The 16,929-nt window shown below is 38.4% G+C and overlaps 1 protein-coding gene across 6 annotated transcripts in view; it reads left to right on the forward strand.

The window, feature by feature from the left end:
* The window catches only part of triob (trio Rho guanine nucleotide exchange factor b), a 174,738-nt gene that overhangs the window by 23,179 nt on the left and 134,630 nt on the right, over positions 1-16,929 (forward strand). The window contains exon 1 of one of the 6 annotated variants that reach the window (XM_051865399.1): positions 6,359-6,532. The exons of the other annotated variants lie outside the window; for them this stretch is intronic. Within the exon in view, the coding sequence (XP_051721359.1) occupies positions 6,502-6,532 (31 nt within the window). The 5' untranslated portion in view covers positions 6,359-6,501. Of the gene's footprint in view, positions 1-6,358; positions 6,533-16,929 lie in introns of those variants that run through there. 6 annotated transcript variants of the gene reach the window in all.

The following is a 16,929-nucleotide window of genomic DNA, read 5'->3' on the forward strand; positions in this document are numbered from 1 at the left end:
GTTCTAGGACACATTTGGGAAGTAACTATACTTGACCCAGTTATGTCTAATATTAGTTGAACATTTGCTCGTCCCAAGATAATATCTTCCGCAGCCAGCCGACACAGTTAATATCTGGTTCTCTGTCTTTATTGTGCTCTGGAGCCTTATTAATTATTATTATTTTTATTTTTTTTTTGCTTTCTAGCATGACATTATTTTCTTGCCATGTTGTGGGTCACTTCCGAATGTAATACAAAACAAAATGCAAAAAATACAGGGTTAGTGTAGAATTTGCCATGTTGGTTATATGAGCTATGCTGTTTATCTCATTGTCGGTCAAGGTGCATGGAAAAAATTTTGTGAGTGGCATAATCTAAATCAGTTCAATAAGTGTGTCTAAAAATAACTGGGGGTATACAACATGTCTTTGTTTCTCACGTTCATCCCCTACGGCACCTTTCATATGGGACCCCAACTTGTTATTCATTTCAAGCTGTGTCTTTCCTAATCAGCTCTCTAATAACTACTGAACCTCAAAACTACAGTAATAACCACAGGACAAATCCAAATCAATGTAGCCAAGTCTTCAAAAATTTTGTTTCTGTTAATTATAACTAAATAACATAAACTCATAACAACAAATGAGGAAACATTTTTAAATCTAAAACCTAGCAAATAAAGTTTTAGGTTGCTGACTGTAGGAAAGTGAGCTCTGCCCTGTTCCCAGCAGTAGATTGCTCTTTCTCTAATTGGAGACTGAAGTGTATTAGACCCATGCCGAGATGTGCCGGAATCTGGTACGTTCTCAGATCCGGAGGGAGTCACTCGCACAATGGACATCTCCAGGGGGGGTCTTTGTGCTGTCTGCCAAAGTCCTCGACATGCTCATCACCACCAATCAGTCCCACCATAGCTGCTGGCCAGTAGAGTAAACTTGAAGGCTCCAAGGGTTCTTTAGTACCCAAAACCTTAAAACACCTCTTTCAGATGGATACACACATACACATCCAAACATACTGGCAGGCTTCTGTCCAAACCAGCTTTAAGTCCTATACAATGATGTGTTGATGTTTTAAAAGAACTTTGTAGTTCACTTAGTTTTACATATAAAGCAATTTGAAGGGTACAGGAAGTTAGTGCAAAATACTTTTGTGGTTATCCGAGGTTAGAACATTTCTGAATGGCTGAATGTTCCAAAAGCAAGGTACTTGCTGTTTATGCGAGGGCAACTGTTCAGTTAATGGTAAAATGTGCAGGTTTTGCTGTTAGCTAGAAGCACAGTGAAGAGCAGGAAGGAAGTATAAAGAACAAGAACTGACCAGAATACTTGGCCATGCCGGCTAGAGACATCTTCTCAACAGCATTTATAAATAGCTGACCTAGTCCAAGTGGACTATTTTCCAGGTTGCCTCTAAAATAGGGCTTGCGTATAACCAATAGGTAGCATAGTTTTCAGATGCTGTTTAATAGAAACAATTATTGGACCACAAAGCTTTCTTTTTATTTTTCGTTTTAAAGCCAAACTCTTGTCCAATAACTAAATAAAAAAATGGACAAGATCTGTCAGATTTGGAAAGAGTTAGAAGGGAGTTAATTAACAGTGTATGAAACCGGTAAGATCATGGGAATTACCAGAGTCTGAAGCAGAAAATAATGGTTCCTTCAGTTAATTCTTCCTCCCTGGATGGTTCAGGTGAGGAGAGTCCATGGTACTTTCACATTTAATCGGTACTCAACTCTGTTGCAGAGTATTTAGATAAAGGGTGTGTGTGATGTACCATTTTTTCATACTGTCAATCAATTAAATAGATTTCAACTTGTTGTCAAAATGAGTGTTCACTGTGGCAACATATGCATTAAATTTCACGTTTATGTTTTATGTTTTTGGCAGATATCAGTGGAGGTGACAAAACAGATGTAAAATAAATAAATAAATAAACAAACAAACAAACAAACAAACAAAGTCTACACACCCCTGTTAGAACAGTTGGTTTTTGTGATGTAAAAAAAATAAACAAAAATAAATCTTATCAGAACTTTTGCACCTTTAACGTAATAATAATAATAATAATAAAATAAAAAAATAAAACTTGGAATAACTAACTGCATAATTGTGCACACCCCAGAACTAAGACTTAGTTAAAGCACCCTTTGATTTTATCATTCAGTCTTTCACAGTTATGCTAGTTTTGGTTTAATTTTCATTGCATTAAGTACCTGTTATGTCTGCCTTTGTTATCTGGTTAGTTTTCCTTTGTTCTCATTTTCCCAGCACTAGTTTGTCTTCTTGGTTACTCATTAATTAGATTCCACCTGTTTGTATATAGAGGCTGTTTACACAACACCATTTTCAACTAAAAATGAAAAACTTTTTATGCGTTTTGGCCGTTCATCTACACGATAACGGCATTTTGATGGCCTGAAAACGCAAACTTTTGAAAATGGGTTTCAAAGTGCAAGTTTTTGAAAACTCTGTGTAAACTGCAAAAACACAAATCTGACTTCATGCACATGTGTATTACATGTTTAGTCTATCCACCTTATTTTTCAACTCAGAAGTAAGGTGTTTTTTGTGCGAGATAAGTTGGATAGGCATGCGCGTGTTTGGCGCGAGAGCTCTGTATAAGAATGCATATGTGCAGCGCGTAGTCTTTCTTTACAAAGTGACATCACCAAAAACTTGTCTGGCATGCATAATACAGCGTTTTTTGAACCAGGGAAAAAAACTTCTTCATCTTCTTCTTGGACCACCCGTGACAGAACACCAGACCTCCAAATATGGATATTGCATCTATCAACATAGATGAAGCAACATACGACGGCACGATGGGCCATTATCTTCATGTTCCAGGGTGGCCATAATCTAGAGGAGTTTGTGAAGGAATTTTTTAACATCTGCCACCGAGCGAGGTGTAACGACGTAACCCTGATTGAGGGCTTCAGGTGCAGGCTGGATGATGAAATCTGCTTCTTGATGCCCAAGGGCAATACCTGTCATCAACCTCTAACACAGACATTAAGCCAGATCCCACCACAGACTGGGAGCTTATGCCTGCTGCGAGGAACAAGCCAGAGCCTACAATGAGGACTGAGCCAACCTTTGCCCCGGAGCCTGAGCCCCACAGTGAGTTTGACCAGGTGTGTGAGCCAGCTTCAACATGTGTCGTCGTGGGATTACTGGTGGAGTTCGAGGGTAAGGAGGAAATCCCCGCCCACCATCCCACCACTGAGGGTAAGCTGTTTCTGACCTCTGCTGGTTAATTTGAAGAAATGAATATGAACATTCTGCTGAATCTCCCATTGCCACTTGTCCCACCCAGCTCTAAGTCTTCTGTGTCTTCATTGTTGATGCTGATCTTGACCAGCTCTGAGTCTTCTGTGTCTTCTTCACCACTGGTCCTGCCCAGCATAAAGTATGTTTCGTCATCCTGTATCATCTATGTCATCGTTGTTGATCCCACCCAGCCTCCCTCTCCCACCTCCACATCCTGATTCAGCCAGTCCGTCAGCCCGGCCTCTGCTGGTTCCTTTCAGCCCCTCGACTTATCCTCTAACACCATTCTGTTGGATAAGCCTCCAGTGTCACCCTAGTCTCATGTAGCCAGAAATTCAGACTGATGGCAGAAGGTCTGGACTCTATCGCAGCTTTCATTGGCCAAGGACCGCCCAAGAAGACGTTTGACTGACATGTGACGCAACCAATCACAGTTCGTTTTGTTTCGCGTCAGATTTAGGGGTGTGAAAATGTCCCTACAATAACAGACCGGCATGCATCTAATAAATTATTAATTCAAGAACGTTCTGCAAGTTTACTGCAACAATGGAGCCGTGAACTTCACATACTTTTGAAAATCCAGCATTAAGTTGATCCTGGTAAGCGCTCGTTGTCACAGTTGTAAACATGGTAAACATGGTGTTCTTCTTCTACGAAGGGGTTTGGTGTCACGGCATTTGTTTCCAAGCGGACCATTAAAGAATGCGACACACATGTCTCCCAGACATCCTGTAGAATTATTCAACCAACCAGATGATGACTTCGAAACTCCTGAAGTGTTTCCAGATAAGTGTGCCATATGCATCTGATGTTAAGTCAACGGTCCGTGGGCGTGACGTCTGAGGCTGAGACTAGTGTCACCCAGGCAAGTGGATCCCCCGGCTCTGCCTCCAGACGCTAATCCTGTCACTCCACCTTGGTCCATCAACCTGTCGGCTTCACCTTGGCTTCTCCCTTCCTCGGCTCCACCAGATACCATCATCCTCCCTTGTCTCTCCGGCTCTCCTTGGTCAGACTTTACCCTGCCTGCGCCACAGACTTACAAGCCATTCACTGTGCTCCGTCTCTCCACCCCTTCAGTTCCACAGGGCTTCGCCTTCCCTTCCCGCTCCACCTTGGTCCTCAGGCACCCTGGCTCCACCTCGGACGCTCATTGCTGTGGCTCCACCTCGGCCTCCAGGAACATCAGTGTCGCCCGGTCCCATCTGCTCTCCGTCTGCGCCCTGGGGTCCACTATCGGCTTCATCTCCGTCAGTCGTCCCCCTGGTGTTGTAAGCCAATTCTCCACCATGGCTTCTCCCTCCATTGACTCTTTCGTGGGCTGTCATCCTGGCTGTGCTCTGGATCACTACCTGGCTACCTCTGCTCCTGGCTCCTCCCACCATCATCGCCACCTGGTTCCTTCCACCGGAGCTTCCTCCTTCGTTGGCCCCTTGTCTGCCTCCCAAGCTCCCACCCTCCACCCTCAGTTGGACTTTTACGGCACAAGGTTGTGCCTTCCTGGGAGGGGGTGTTCTGTCACAGTTATGCTTAATTTTGGTTTCATTTTCATTGCATTCAGTTCCTCTTGTTTCTGCCTTTGTTATCTAGTTAGTTTTCCTTTGTTCTCAGTTTCCCACCACTAGTTTGTCTTACCTTGGTTAATCATTAATTAGATCCCACCTGTATTTAGTTTGTTATCCTGTGTGTATGTAAGCCCTCTGCTTCAGTTGTTTGTGCTTGTGTTCACTGTTACACAGTTACACTGGTCTGGGCTGATTGCATATATATTTATATTTGCATAGATATTCTTGAACACTTAACCCCATCCCTATCCTAAATCTAAACACTTTTCAAATATGTAAAACGTGTCAGGCAGATAAAAGTGTAGTCACAGTAATTTATTGCAAAAACACAGAAGAGCCAATGGCATTCATATCAAAGCTGATGTAACATTTCTTCAGGCAGTAATTTTACATCAATAGACTGATCATAACTCAGAAGTGTCCCTTTCCGGTGTCTAATTCAATTAAAATATCATTGTCTGATGGTCAGTATATACCCCCACTTTTATCAGTATGTGTTAGATTGCCAGTAATAACCCCATGCTGACTTCATGCATTGCACCATCTTAGATTTCAATCATATAGGCTATCTATATACTACACTCTCCTGTTTTCCAGAATCTTCCTTAAGGCTGAAAATACTGAGATATTTACTGAAAGTGTTACTGGACAGTTTATGCATGAAATTGCATTATGTAAATGACCCTGCCTGCTGTTTACATAGCACCCTGCAGTTAGCGCAGTGTGGGCTAATTCTAGTGTGTTTACTCAACGTAAACAGGCAATATAATTGTCCTCCAAGGAGTTTGCTTGGAATTGTGCTTAGAATGGAATATCAAGCCTGCTTATCTTATTCCCTGAAATGTTGGCATTTTGGCAGTGTATTCCAGTTTTGTGGTGATAATTTCTTTCTGTTTGGCATTGCTAATGTAATATAGATCAATTTCCAGTTAATGGATGTAAAAGGGTGGCAGAGTACCTTCTAAAGTGGTGTGTTCAAATTATAAGCATATTCATGTCAATGTAATATACAGTATATCAATTAAATAGTTAATAGCATTATTTATGTATGTATCAGTTTATTCTCTGTTTAGCAGTAAAATTACGATAACTGTGCATGATCCAGTTAAATGTGATATAACACAATTTGTTCAGCATCTGGAATCTTGTTAAATACCAAACTTAATTATAAATTATAATATATCATTATAAATTTGAGCATGAATATTTGAGATTCCTTTAAATATGTCTGTTTTGTTTTTCTGTTTTCTTCCAAGAATGAATGAATAAATGAATACATTAATTTATTATCTTCCAGTGAAACATTCACACAAGACCTATAAGCACATGACACTGCTGCCTCTTCCTTGAAAGCATCCATGCAAGTCAGCTGGGTCCATGTCTCTGGTGCTCAGATCACCACCATCTGATCAGCCCTGCCCCCAACCACTTCACTAACCAATCAGATCATACTGAGAATAGCCCTCGCCCAATGGCAAACCATGAGATCATAATGGGTTCTGTCACAGAGCTGCGTGCTGGGCCCCTTGTATTGACTGTAGGAGATGAGAAGGGAAGATGGCAGTGAAAGGGAAGGGAGCAGAGAAATTATAGCCCTGGTTTCATCAAGCCTGGCCTTACTACAGCTGCTGAGTGTGTTTATGGCGGGAGATTTTTGCTGGATGCTTCGGATAAGGAATAATGGCCTTGCAGATCCTCTCTGCAGGGATTTGTAAGTGATGTTTCTGTGATACCTGCTGTGACTGTGCAGTTTGTTGTGTTACTGCGTAATACAGCGTCATAGGGATTGCATTTGGATTTGTGCCACTCATATGCTCTTGATTAACGTTTCAAATACAGTTCACTGTTGATTACCCATGATGATGTCCTATTTCAAAATAGATTGCATGCTTACAGTCTATTTCAGTGTCTTTGTTGGGATTGGATTTGGAATTTCTTTGTGTAAAATGCTGGATTTGGTGTGCTTTAAAATAATGTTTTGTTCATGCTCTTATGTAGCCTATGCAATTGCCTTTATAGCAATAAATATCTTCATCTCACACTGATGTAGCAGTTCTTACATCTGCCAGATTATTCTATATGCTCAGTCTGCTGTGAGTAACTAGTGAGCATGGACTGGTCTTTGGTTCCCTGAGCTATAAGTGTCCTTGCTGGGTTCTATGTTTTCATTGGCTGAGGCCTCAGATGCCTCTATGGTATGCTGCGGTGTGGTTAAGAGGCCGTTAGAGTAATTTGCCTATATGATTTCCTCTTCTCAATGCCACATGTTTCAGTTAAGCAACACACATTCAAGTTATTGTTTCTTTACAAAATGAAACATTGGGTGATTGTAGTTTCTTTAAGACTGAAAAGGTTTGACAAGTTTTCCCTCTTGTGTTATTGTACTTCTTATTGAAACAGGAAGTTGGGGTGGAAGTAATCAAATCAGGAGCCTATACTACTATTCAATTACGATGTCCAATTTCACCTTGGGAAATTTTATTTAATTATTTTTTTTTTAGAAAAGCTGTTTTGATTCAATGTTGGTCTGTGGTTGGCATTAGTTTAACAGTCTTTCACATTTTGTTTTACAAAAAGTCATACTTCAAATGTAAATTTTACAGTTTGCTGATTTTTTTAATGCAAGTTGTAGTTTGATTCATCAAGAACATATAAACTTATCAATTAAATATTTGTGGTAGTCCTTGGGTAGCAACTTTTTTTTCAGTTTTTTCTTTTGAGGTATTTACATTCCAGGTATTACAGTGTGTAATTTATAAACTACAGAGCTTATTTTACTCATAAAAAATAAAATAAAATAAAATAAAATAACAAATCACAACAAAAGACAGAGTGACAAAGCATTATGTATTACTTGCTATTTTCGAAGAACAGTGGAATTTATGATTTTTGGGCTTAGGGGATGTTATTGATAGCATTTTATTCAACAAAAAAAATTGTGTAGGCCCATGCGTACAAGATGACTTAATATTTGTGGTCTGTTTCCCCATAAAAGAAAGATAGATTTTAAATGAGGTTATATATGCTAAAGGTTATTTTATTAACTTTTAAGTGCGTAACTAATAGCATATAGAAGACCTCAAATCTAATAAACATGAGGTAATTAGATGTCTAGAGATGAATGGATGGATGGATGGATGGATGTTATAAACTGTGCAACTTCTTTAAAAAAAGGGTACATTTGAAACAGTAAAGAAGGCCAACAATTTTTTTCCTTTCAGACATAATGTTTGGTTTTTTTATTTGTTTTTTCTTCTTTTTTTATTTTTATAAATAAGACCTTATCTTGGCACCTGTTCATCAAGGTGCTTCTTTGGAGACACTCCAACTCCCTTTCAACAGAGCCGATGTCTTGGCAAATCTTGAGATACCCTAGAGAGCAAATCGGTTCAAAACATGGCGCATCCATCTGCACATACTGTCGCATGTTATATGTGTGAAGATGCAATGATGCATCTTATTAAAGCTGAGAAGACAGAAAGTAGGTTGATATACTATTATATTTCAGAAGCTGTATGTAGAGTTAATGCAATAAAATTTTCACCACTTCATCAGCATATATTTTTAATCATGCAGTAGTGCTATGAAGTTATCTGTGAGAACTCTTCCTTGATGATGAATCTGTTGTCATGAGCTTTCAATCTTTCCAGATTGAAAAGGAGTGAATGCTTCAGGAAACTGTGGGTCAATTTTGAATTCTCTTCTCAGGAAATCCCACAACCTCACATGCTCTAAATATTTTATGGCGTTGTCAATATCTATCCATCTTTTAGAGGATATGGTACAAATCACTGAGACTAACTGCCAAACCAGCACTTTTGGAAACTCATTCTATAAGGTTGTCATACTTCCTCCTTCTTCTTTCTCTTAACAAACAGAGAGAACCCATAGGTGCTTAATTGTGTCTATGGTGTATTTACTGTTTGGCAATATCACTTAGGAGATGATGGAGCTTAGAACAGTCCACTAAGCACAGGGTGGGATGTACCTCAGATGCTCTCCTTTGATTGTAGTAGTTTTGCAATAATAACCTTTGAAGAAAAACAAATCAGCTTGATTCATCGCAAACTTTAAACAATATTATAGCCCAGATCTAATCTGTTAAATGCAACAATAAGGCATAAAGATATTAAGATATCATAAACATTAACATCATGGTTTTCTGTAAGCCTTATTTGAAACAATATTGTGAACAGCGCTATACAGATACATTTGACACTTGACTTCTCTGATGTCTATCCCAAGATTCTGTGATCTCTGGGCAGAAGTCCTGCATATAACCGTTCATGTAATAGGACATGACAAGATGATGTCATCAATGAATTAGGAGGGCACTATGAAATACTTTTTTTCCTCCTCTTCCAAAATCATTATTTATGGTTTAATCCAATTTTGTCATCAAAAAGACTTTTTTTTGCAGGTATCAAATAAATTCATAAAAGATATATATATATATATATATATATACAGTGGGTACGGAAAGTATTCAGACCCCCTTAAATTTTTCACTCTTTGTTATATTGCAGCCATTTGCTAAAATCATTTAAGTTCATTTTTTTTCCTCATTAATGTACACACAGCACCCCATATTGACAGAAAAACACAGAATTGTTGACATTTTTGCAGATTTATTAAAAAAGAAAAACTGAAATATCACATGGTCCTAAGTATTCAGACCCTTTGCTGTGGCACTCATATATTTAACTCAGGTGCTGTCCATTTCTTCTGATCATCCTTGAGATGGTTCTACACCTTCATTTGAGTCCAGCTGTGTTTGATTATACTGATTGGACTTGATTAGGAAAGCCACACACCTGTCTATATAAGACCTTACAGCTCACAGTGCATGTCAGAGCAAATGAGAATCATGAGGTCAAAGGAACTGCCTGAAGAGCTCAGAGACAGAATTGTGGCAAGGCACAGATCTGGCCAAGGTTACAAAAAAATTTCCACTGCACTTAAGGTTCCTAAGAGCACAGTGGCCTCCATAATCCTTAAATGGAAGTGTTTGGGACGACCAGAACCCTTCCTAGAGCTAGCCGTCCGGCCAAACTGAGCTATCGGGGGAGAAGAGCCTTGGTGAGAGAGGTAAAGAAGAACCCAAAGATCACTGTGGCTGAGCTCCAGAGATGCAGTCGGGAGATGGGAGAAAGTTGTAGAAAGTCAACCATCACTGCAGCCCTCCACCAGTCGGGGCTTTATGGCAGAGTGGCCCGACGGAAGCCTCTCCTCAGTGCAAGACAAATGAAAGCCCGCATGGATTACTCCAAGATGGTGAGAAATAAGATTCTCTTGTCTGATGAGACCAAGATAGAACTTTTTGGCCTTAATTCTAAGCGGTATGTGTGGAGAAAACCAGGCACTGCTCATCACCTGTCCAATACAGTCCCAACAGTGAAGCATGGTGGTGGCAGCATCATGCTGTGGGGGTGTTTTTCAGCTGCAGGGACAGGACGACTGGTTGCAATCGAGGGAAAGATGAATGCGGCCAAGTACAGGGATATCCTGGACGAAAACCTTCTCCAGAGTGCTCAGGACCTCAGACTGGACCGAAGGTTTACCTTCCAACAAGACAATGACCCTAAGCACACAGCTAAAATAACGAAGGAGTGGCTTCACAACAACTCCATGACTGTTCTTGAATGGCCCAGCCAGAGCCCTGACATAAACCCAATTGAGCATCTCTGGAGAGACCTAAAAATGGCTGTCCACCAACGTTTACCATCCAACCTGACAGAACTGGAGAGGATCTGCAAGGAGGAATGGCAGAGGATCCCTAAATCCAGGTGTGAAAAACTTGTTGCATCTTTCCCAAAAAGACTCATGGCTGTATTAGATCAAAAGGGTGCTTCTACTAAATACTGAGCAAAGGGTCTGAATACTTAGGACCATGTGATATTTCAGTTTTTCTTTTTTAATAAATCTGCAAAAATGTCAACAATTCTGTGTTTTTCTGTCAATATGGGGTGCTGTGTGTACATTAATGAGGAAAAAAAATGAACTTAAATGATTTTAGCAAATGGATGCAATATAGCAAAGAGTGAAAAATTTAAGGGGGTCTGAATACTTTCCGTACCCACTGTATATATATATATATGTATATATATTTTTTTTTAATTATTACATTTTTAACGGTATCATACATAAAGTAGGCTATATAACAATTCATATCAGTACAACAACATTGCATTATTATTATTTTTTTTTAATCAAATAGTGTTTTTTAATCAAATAAAGAGTTTCACAGTAAAATGCAGTGGACACAACTTATATAACTGCTTGATGAAAACAGAAAAAGATATAATCTTAGTGTGTATATTCAACTTGTTTGTGTCATCCCAAATATTCTTTCATGTCCAGTGAATAGTGTGCTATAAGTAGAGAAGTGTCCCTATTCATAGAAACCATTGGGATATTGTTCTGTCAGAGTGTTTAGGTGACTAAAGCTAAGTTCACACTGTACGATTTTGGCCACAATTTGGCCATCTGAGACAAAATCTGAAGTCTTTGATCAGTAGTTTGACATGTTCGCCGACAGACGTTTTGAGGCACAGAGTGAGTTCTCCTATGACAACCATCAAATCATAAACCAATAGGAGCACAGAACCTGATGACGCAATTAGTGAGATAACAACAAACCAACGCTTGCTCCACTTGCGTTTGCTAGCCATTTCTACCTAGCAAACGTGTCACGGATTGAAGATCTAAAACTCCGGTCCGAGTCTTATTGGGTGTGTCTGTTTTTTAACGCGTCTTACAGTCTAAAGTCTGACATTAATGACAAATGAGATCCTAAAGTGTGACATGACTTACAGCGGGGATCATGTTCATACAGTCTGTTAAAGCAATAGTCGTGAAGAACTAAAACGTACCGTGTGAACCCAGCTACTCATCTCAGATGGCCTTTTTGGCATGCTTATTTCACCCCCTAGATATCCATATTTTATTTTATTTTATTTATTATATATATATATTTTTTTTTTGAGAACATGGACACCTAACCCAACACATTACCCATATTACAGGTTTTTGCAACCTTTGTGGTAAACATGTTTTAAGGCAACACGTTTTGATTGTTCATGAGCTCTCCATGCAAAATCTTGCAAGTCTCCATAAAGCTTTCCTTGTGAGTTACCACTTTAATTACACCGTTGTTTTTTGAAAGAAAGATTTTTGCTCTTGGAATATAGCGTGCTTAGCAACTCGCCACCCAAGAGACTTAGCTTATTAGATCCATGTTTCTATTATCTATTCTAAGCAACAGAATAGGCTTGTGGGTAGCGTAGTTCAAAATATGGAGCAATAATACAGTACATGCTGACACCTGCTGGGGGGACTCTGTCTACAGTTGTTAAAAACTAGAGTTTCTTTCTCAACATGAGATTTTTAAGTGTCATATGAGAATGTTGCACTCCACTGTATGCATGGAAATTCAATCTTTTTGTGTACAATGATATCATTGTTGGCACAATGATAAATATCATATGATATTTAAATATAAATCTGGAATATGAGCAATGTTCAAACATACTCTGGTGTCTGCATTAGAGTAGGTTTTAAAGGAGTGTCTTCTGCATGAAGTCTATATTTTGGAGGGTTTTGGGGTGGAGTTTGGGCAGTTGTGGTTGTGCACTATATGCCTGCATGGAAACCCAGTTTAGAAGACCTGCAATTAGCAAAAATAAGAGCAGTGCGTCCAAAATTAGGAGCAGAAGCCACACTCCTCTCTCTCTCTCTTGTCCTATTTTTCAGAGTCTTTCAAAAAATTTAAGTGAAATAAAGAAACTTTTGCTCTTTGATGATGCTGATGGAGATTTAAAGGATTGCTGAGCTCATTAATTATTTAGAGCTTGTAGAATCCTGGAAATAGAATATTTGACTGGATTTGTACATTGTCCGAATGTCTTTTTTTGATTGCACTGCATGCTTTTGAAAACAACATAGAATTTTGATGTAGTGTGTACTCTAGAGGAAAATACTTGTGCAGCCTACACTTCAGCTCAGTGTATCATCTAGATAATAATTATATCAATATCACAGTACTGAATAGGCATTAGGAAGAGGCCTTACAGAGAATTCATGTAGAAATATAGACAATGCAGTATTTCTTGTCAATTGTTGTCTACTGAATATAGACATTATCTTCCTTCCTTCCTTCCTTCATTCATTCATTCATTCATTCATTCATTCATAAATCAATGGGTCAGTGGGAATTAATGTGCACAGTGGGACCATAGACCAGACCACCTCCATAGTGCGAGTGCGATAGATACACTTGTCGAAGTGACAGTCTGTTCCCAGTGTCACTTGAGAGGACATCCCATACACAGCTTAAGGACTAATGGATTTATGAATAAAATTACTTCCACCATTTTTCTCATTGTGCCCTCCTTGCATGTGAATCTATTTACACAGAGATAAGACACAGTCTAAAGGGAAATAGAACACCATGGACCCCCTACTTGGTGAAAATGAGATAAGACTCCTGAAGGCTTTAGTCAGCTGGATAGATTTGTTGACTACCTCAAGGCCATTGAGAATTGAGTTCAACTATATCACTAGCTGCATTAGAGATTGATTGAAATTACTTAATTGACAACTGAGGCTACGTTTACACGACAACGATGTACTAAAAACAAAGGTTTTCTTTTGTGTTTTCATATACAGAGGACAACATTCTCAAAATGATCCTCGTTCACATGGATCCGTGAAAACAACTAAAAATGCTGTACTATGCTGCCAGGCCAGTAGTTGGCAATGTCACTTTGTAAAGAAACACTACGCCTATAGACTGAACACACAATACGCATGCGCATGACGTCACCATTTTCACAAATTTAAGTTTTTGTAATTTACACAGACATGATAATGGTATTGTTCTCAAAAATGTGTACTTTGAAACTAGTTTTTAAAAGTTTGCGTTTTAAGGCCCCCAAAATGCCATTGTAGTGTAGATGAACAGCCAAAACGCATAAAAAGTTTTCAGTTGAAAACGGTATTGTGTAAATGGCCCCTGAGTGACATTACCCACCTCATCTTAAAGGGGTGGTATAATGCTACTTTTACAAGATGTAAAATAAGTCTCTGATGTTCCCAGAGTGTGTATGTTAAGTTTTAGCTCAAAATACCCTACAGATCATTTTTTATAGCATGTTAAATTTGTCACTTTTTGAGGGTGAGCAAAAATGTTCCGTTTGTGTGCGTGTCCCTTTAAATGCAAATGAGCTGCTGCTCTCAAAATTGGGCGGAGTTGTGTTAGCACTTAGCAGCACCTCACATTACTTCACGCAGACGCAGACTCACTAAAAATGTCAGAAACTGTTCAGCCTTTTATGTTCAAAACGGAGTCAGACAATGATGGAGACGCTTAAGAAGAAGTGACAACATTTTGAATGCAATAGGACGTTTCTGAACAGTTAGTTGATGAATTTATGTAGCTGATGTGGAGTTAACTTTCTTAAAGTCACTGATTAGCATATTTTGTCATGATAATCTATAAATCGCTCGTGTGAGAACTGTTGTAAGATGCTTACAGAGCTAGAGAATATTTGCTGCATGAAGATAGAATAGTTATAGTTTAGTTTAATTACGGTTATAACTTGTCATTTTGTCATCTTGCTTTTTATGACATGCTATTGCATTTGTGTTAAGTACTGTAATGCAGTAACATGGCCTCACCCCTTTGTTGCGTGTTCCCGGGGGCGGAGTTTATGTAAATTCTAGGGTTAGTGATGTCACCAACCCGGGAAGAAGCTCGTTGTAGTCCCTACCAGAGAGAATTCTTTAAAAGACAATATCTCCGTTTGTGTCTCCAGTGCTGTAACTTTATACTTTATACTGTTTATGCTCAAGCAGCATCATTACACAAGTGAAATCGCAATGAACCACCCCTTTAAACTGTCTTTTCCTTATCTTTTTCAAAGTCAAGAATTGAACAAAGCCCTATGTTTGTGCTGTGGGCATAAACGATACCTCAAATTATGTGGCTTGTTGTGAAAACTTCATCAACAAAAAGTATAGACACTACTATGAAAAAGTTTGGGATCGGTAAGATTTTGTTAAGGTTTTTTTTTTTTTTTTAAGAAGTCTCTTATGCTCACCTATAGTATTGTCAAAAGTAGTGGTACTTCAGTACCAAGTCTATACTTAAATTTCAAAAATGAATAAAGAAAGAAAGTGAAATTTTTGATTGGCAGTGTATATTGAAGAAGGGACCTGAGCCATATCTAGAAGCCAGAATATCATAAAGACACGGTCTTGCACTTTTTTGACTTGGAGTCACCTAGCAACCACCCAGAACACTTTAACTGCACAGAAACATATTAAAACTTATTTGGAACAACTCAGGAACTGTATAGCAGCATCCTGGCAACCACTTAGAATGCCCCTAGCATCATGGCAGAAACCACTGGACCAGTCTTTATGATATTTATGGTTGTGAGTTGACAGAGCCCCCTTATGTCAGCCCATACTTTATTGAGATGCTTTGTCATTGATTTGAACTGAACTGAGCCCCAAGGCTCTTTCAGGACTATGAAAAGTCTCCCTTTTTATGTATGAGGTATATGTGCTGAGATTGAGAGCATTGCATTGGTAACGACACTTGTGCAGTGTTTGCACCCACATGTAGTCTGGAATGTGGAACTGAAATGCATAGACTGACACTTCTGATGAAACTGAATTCACTGACAGTAGTGGTTGTTAAAATGTTTATACCCCCAGTAACTTTTGTTCATCCAGGTATACACTATACATTTTTCTTCTCCCTTTTTCATGGGCTGAAAATCAATTACTCATACTACTCATACTTTCAACAGCAAATTCCATGCTCCAAAATTTGAAATCTCTTGTCAGCAAATGAGACGCTTGAAGGTCTCCCTTTGGTTTTCCACCAAAATAAAAGCTCTTTGGTTTAAACATTTGAAAACAGATATTAAGAGCCATAAATATTAATAGTGTAATTTTACTGTTATTCTGTAAAATAAAATGATTATTATTATTATTATTACATGTTCATTTTTTTTTTATTTTACACTACAATAGTATTATTACTATAATGTTATATTTCTTTATTAGTTTTATTTTTTATATAATATTAATAATAATATGTCCCAACAATAGTGTCCCATATATGTTCTGTTTTGACTTAGTTTCTTTGTTTTTTAGTTCTGTTCATGTTTGCCTATGTGCCCTGTAATTTGTCCCAGTTTCCTAGTGTGTTTGATTAATGATTCCGCTCACCTGTCGTTCGTTAATTATCTCATTTAGTCTGTGTATATATACTCCCTGTTTTGTTCAGTTCTTTGTCTGGTCTTGTCTTTGTGAAGTGGATGTGTTACCCTGTCTTTCTGTCCTGTAGTGGATTATAGAGTGTTTTTGCTGATCTCCTTTGTGTTTGTGCACTTTATCCACCTTATTTTTCAGGTAAGAGTGGGCGTGGTCATGGTCATTTGTAATTTTAATGTGCCTGACTTCCGGTGTCATTCGCTTCCAGTTATTTTTAGCTGTACAAAACATCTTGTTATGCTGCTTGATTTTGCAAACTGGTATTTCTTACCATATTATTTTAATGTTTTCTCTTAATTATAAACACACTGGTTTGTAGCGCAAACAGTTTTACATTTTACTGCACTTTGACATTCTTCTCGTTAGCGGTTAATAAATCAGAAGTCTCGCACATTCACAGAAAACACCTTACTTCTGCATTGAAAAATAAGGCGGGTACAACCAAATGGTTTGCTTCCTACTTAAAAGTACATATTTTAGTGCATGGTAGAAGCCACAATCTGCATTGTTTTTGTCCTTTCATCATCCCCTTTTTTTTTTTTTTTTTTAACTAAAAATTCACTAAACCCGAAAATTCTGGGTGCACTTGTCCGAAAACCGAAACCAAAAATGCTTTTTTAAAAAAAAAATAAATAAAAATTATTATTTTAAATGAATATTTAGTATTAATATTAGACCTTTTAATGAAATTCAATAATTTTAATGATACTGAATTTAAAGGAACACTCGACTTTTTTTGAAAATAGGCTAATTTTTCAACTCCCCTAGAGTTAAACAGTTGAGTTTTACCGTTTTCGAATCCATTCAGCCGATCTCCGGGTC

This window comes from Ctenopharyngodon idella, chromosome 16 (assembly GCF_019924925.1).
Source record: "Ctenopharyngodon idella isolate HZGC_01 chromosome 16, HZGC01, whole genome shotgun sequence".
In the NCBI taxonomy this organism is placed as follows: domain Eukaryota; kingdom Metazoa; phylum Chordata; class Actinopteri; order Cypriniformes; family Xenocyprididae; genus Ctenopharyngodon; species Ctenopharyngodon idella.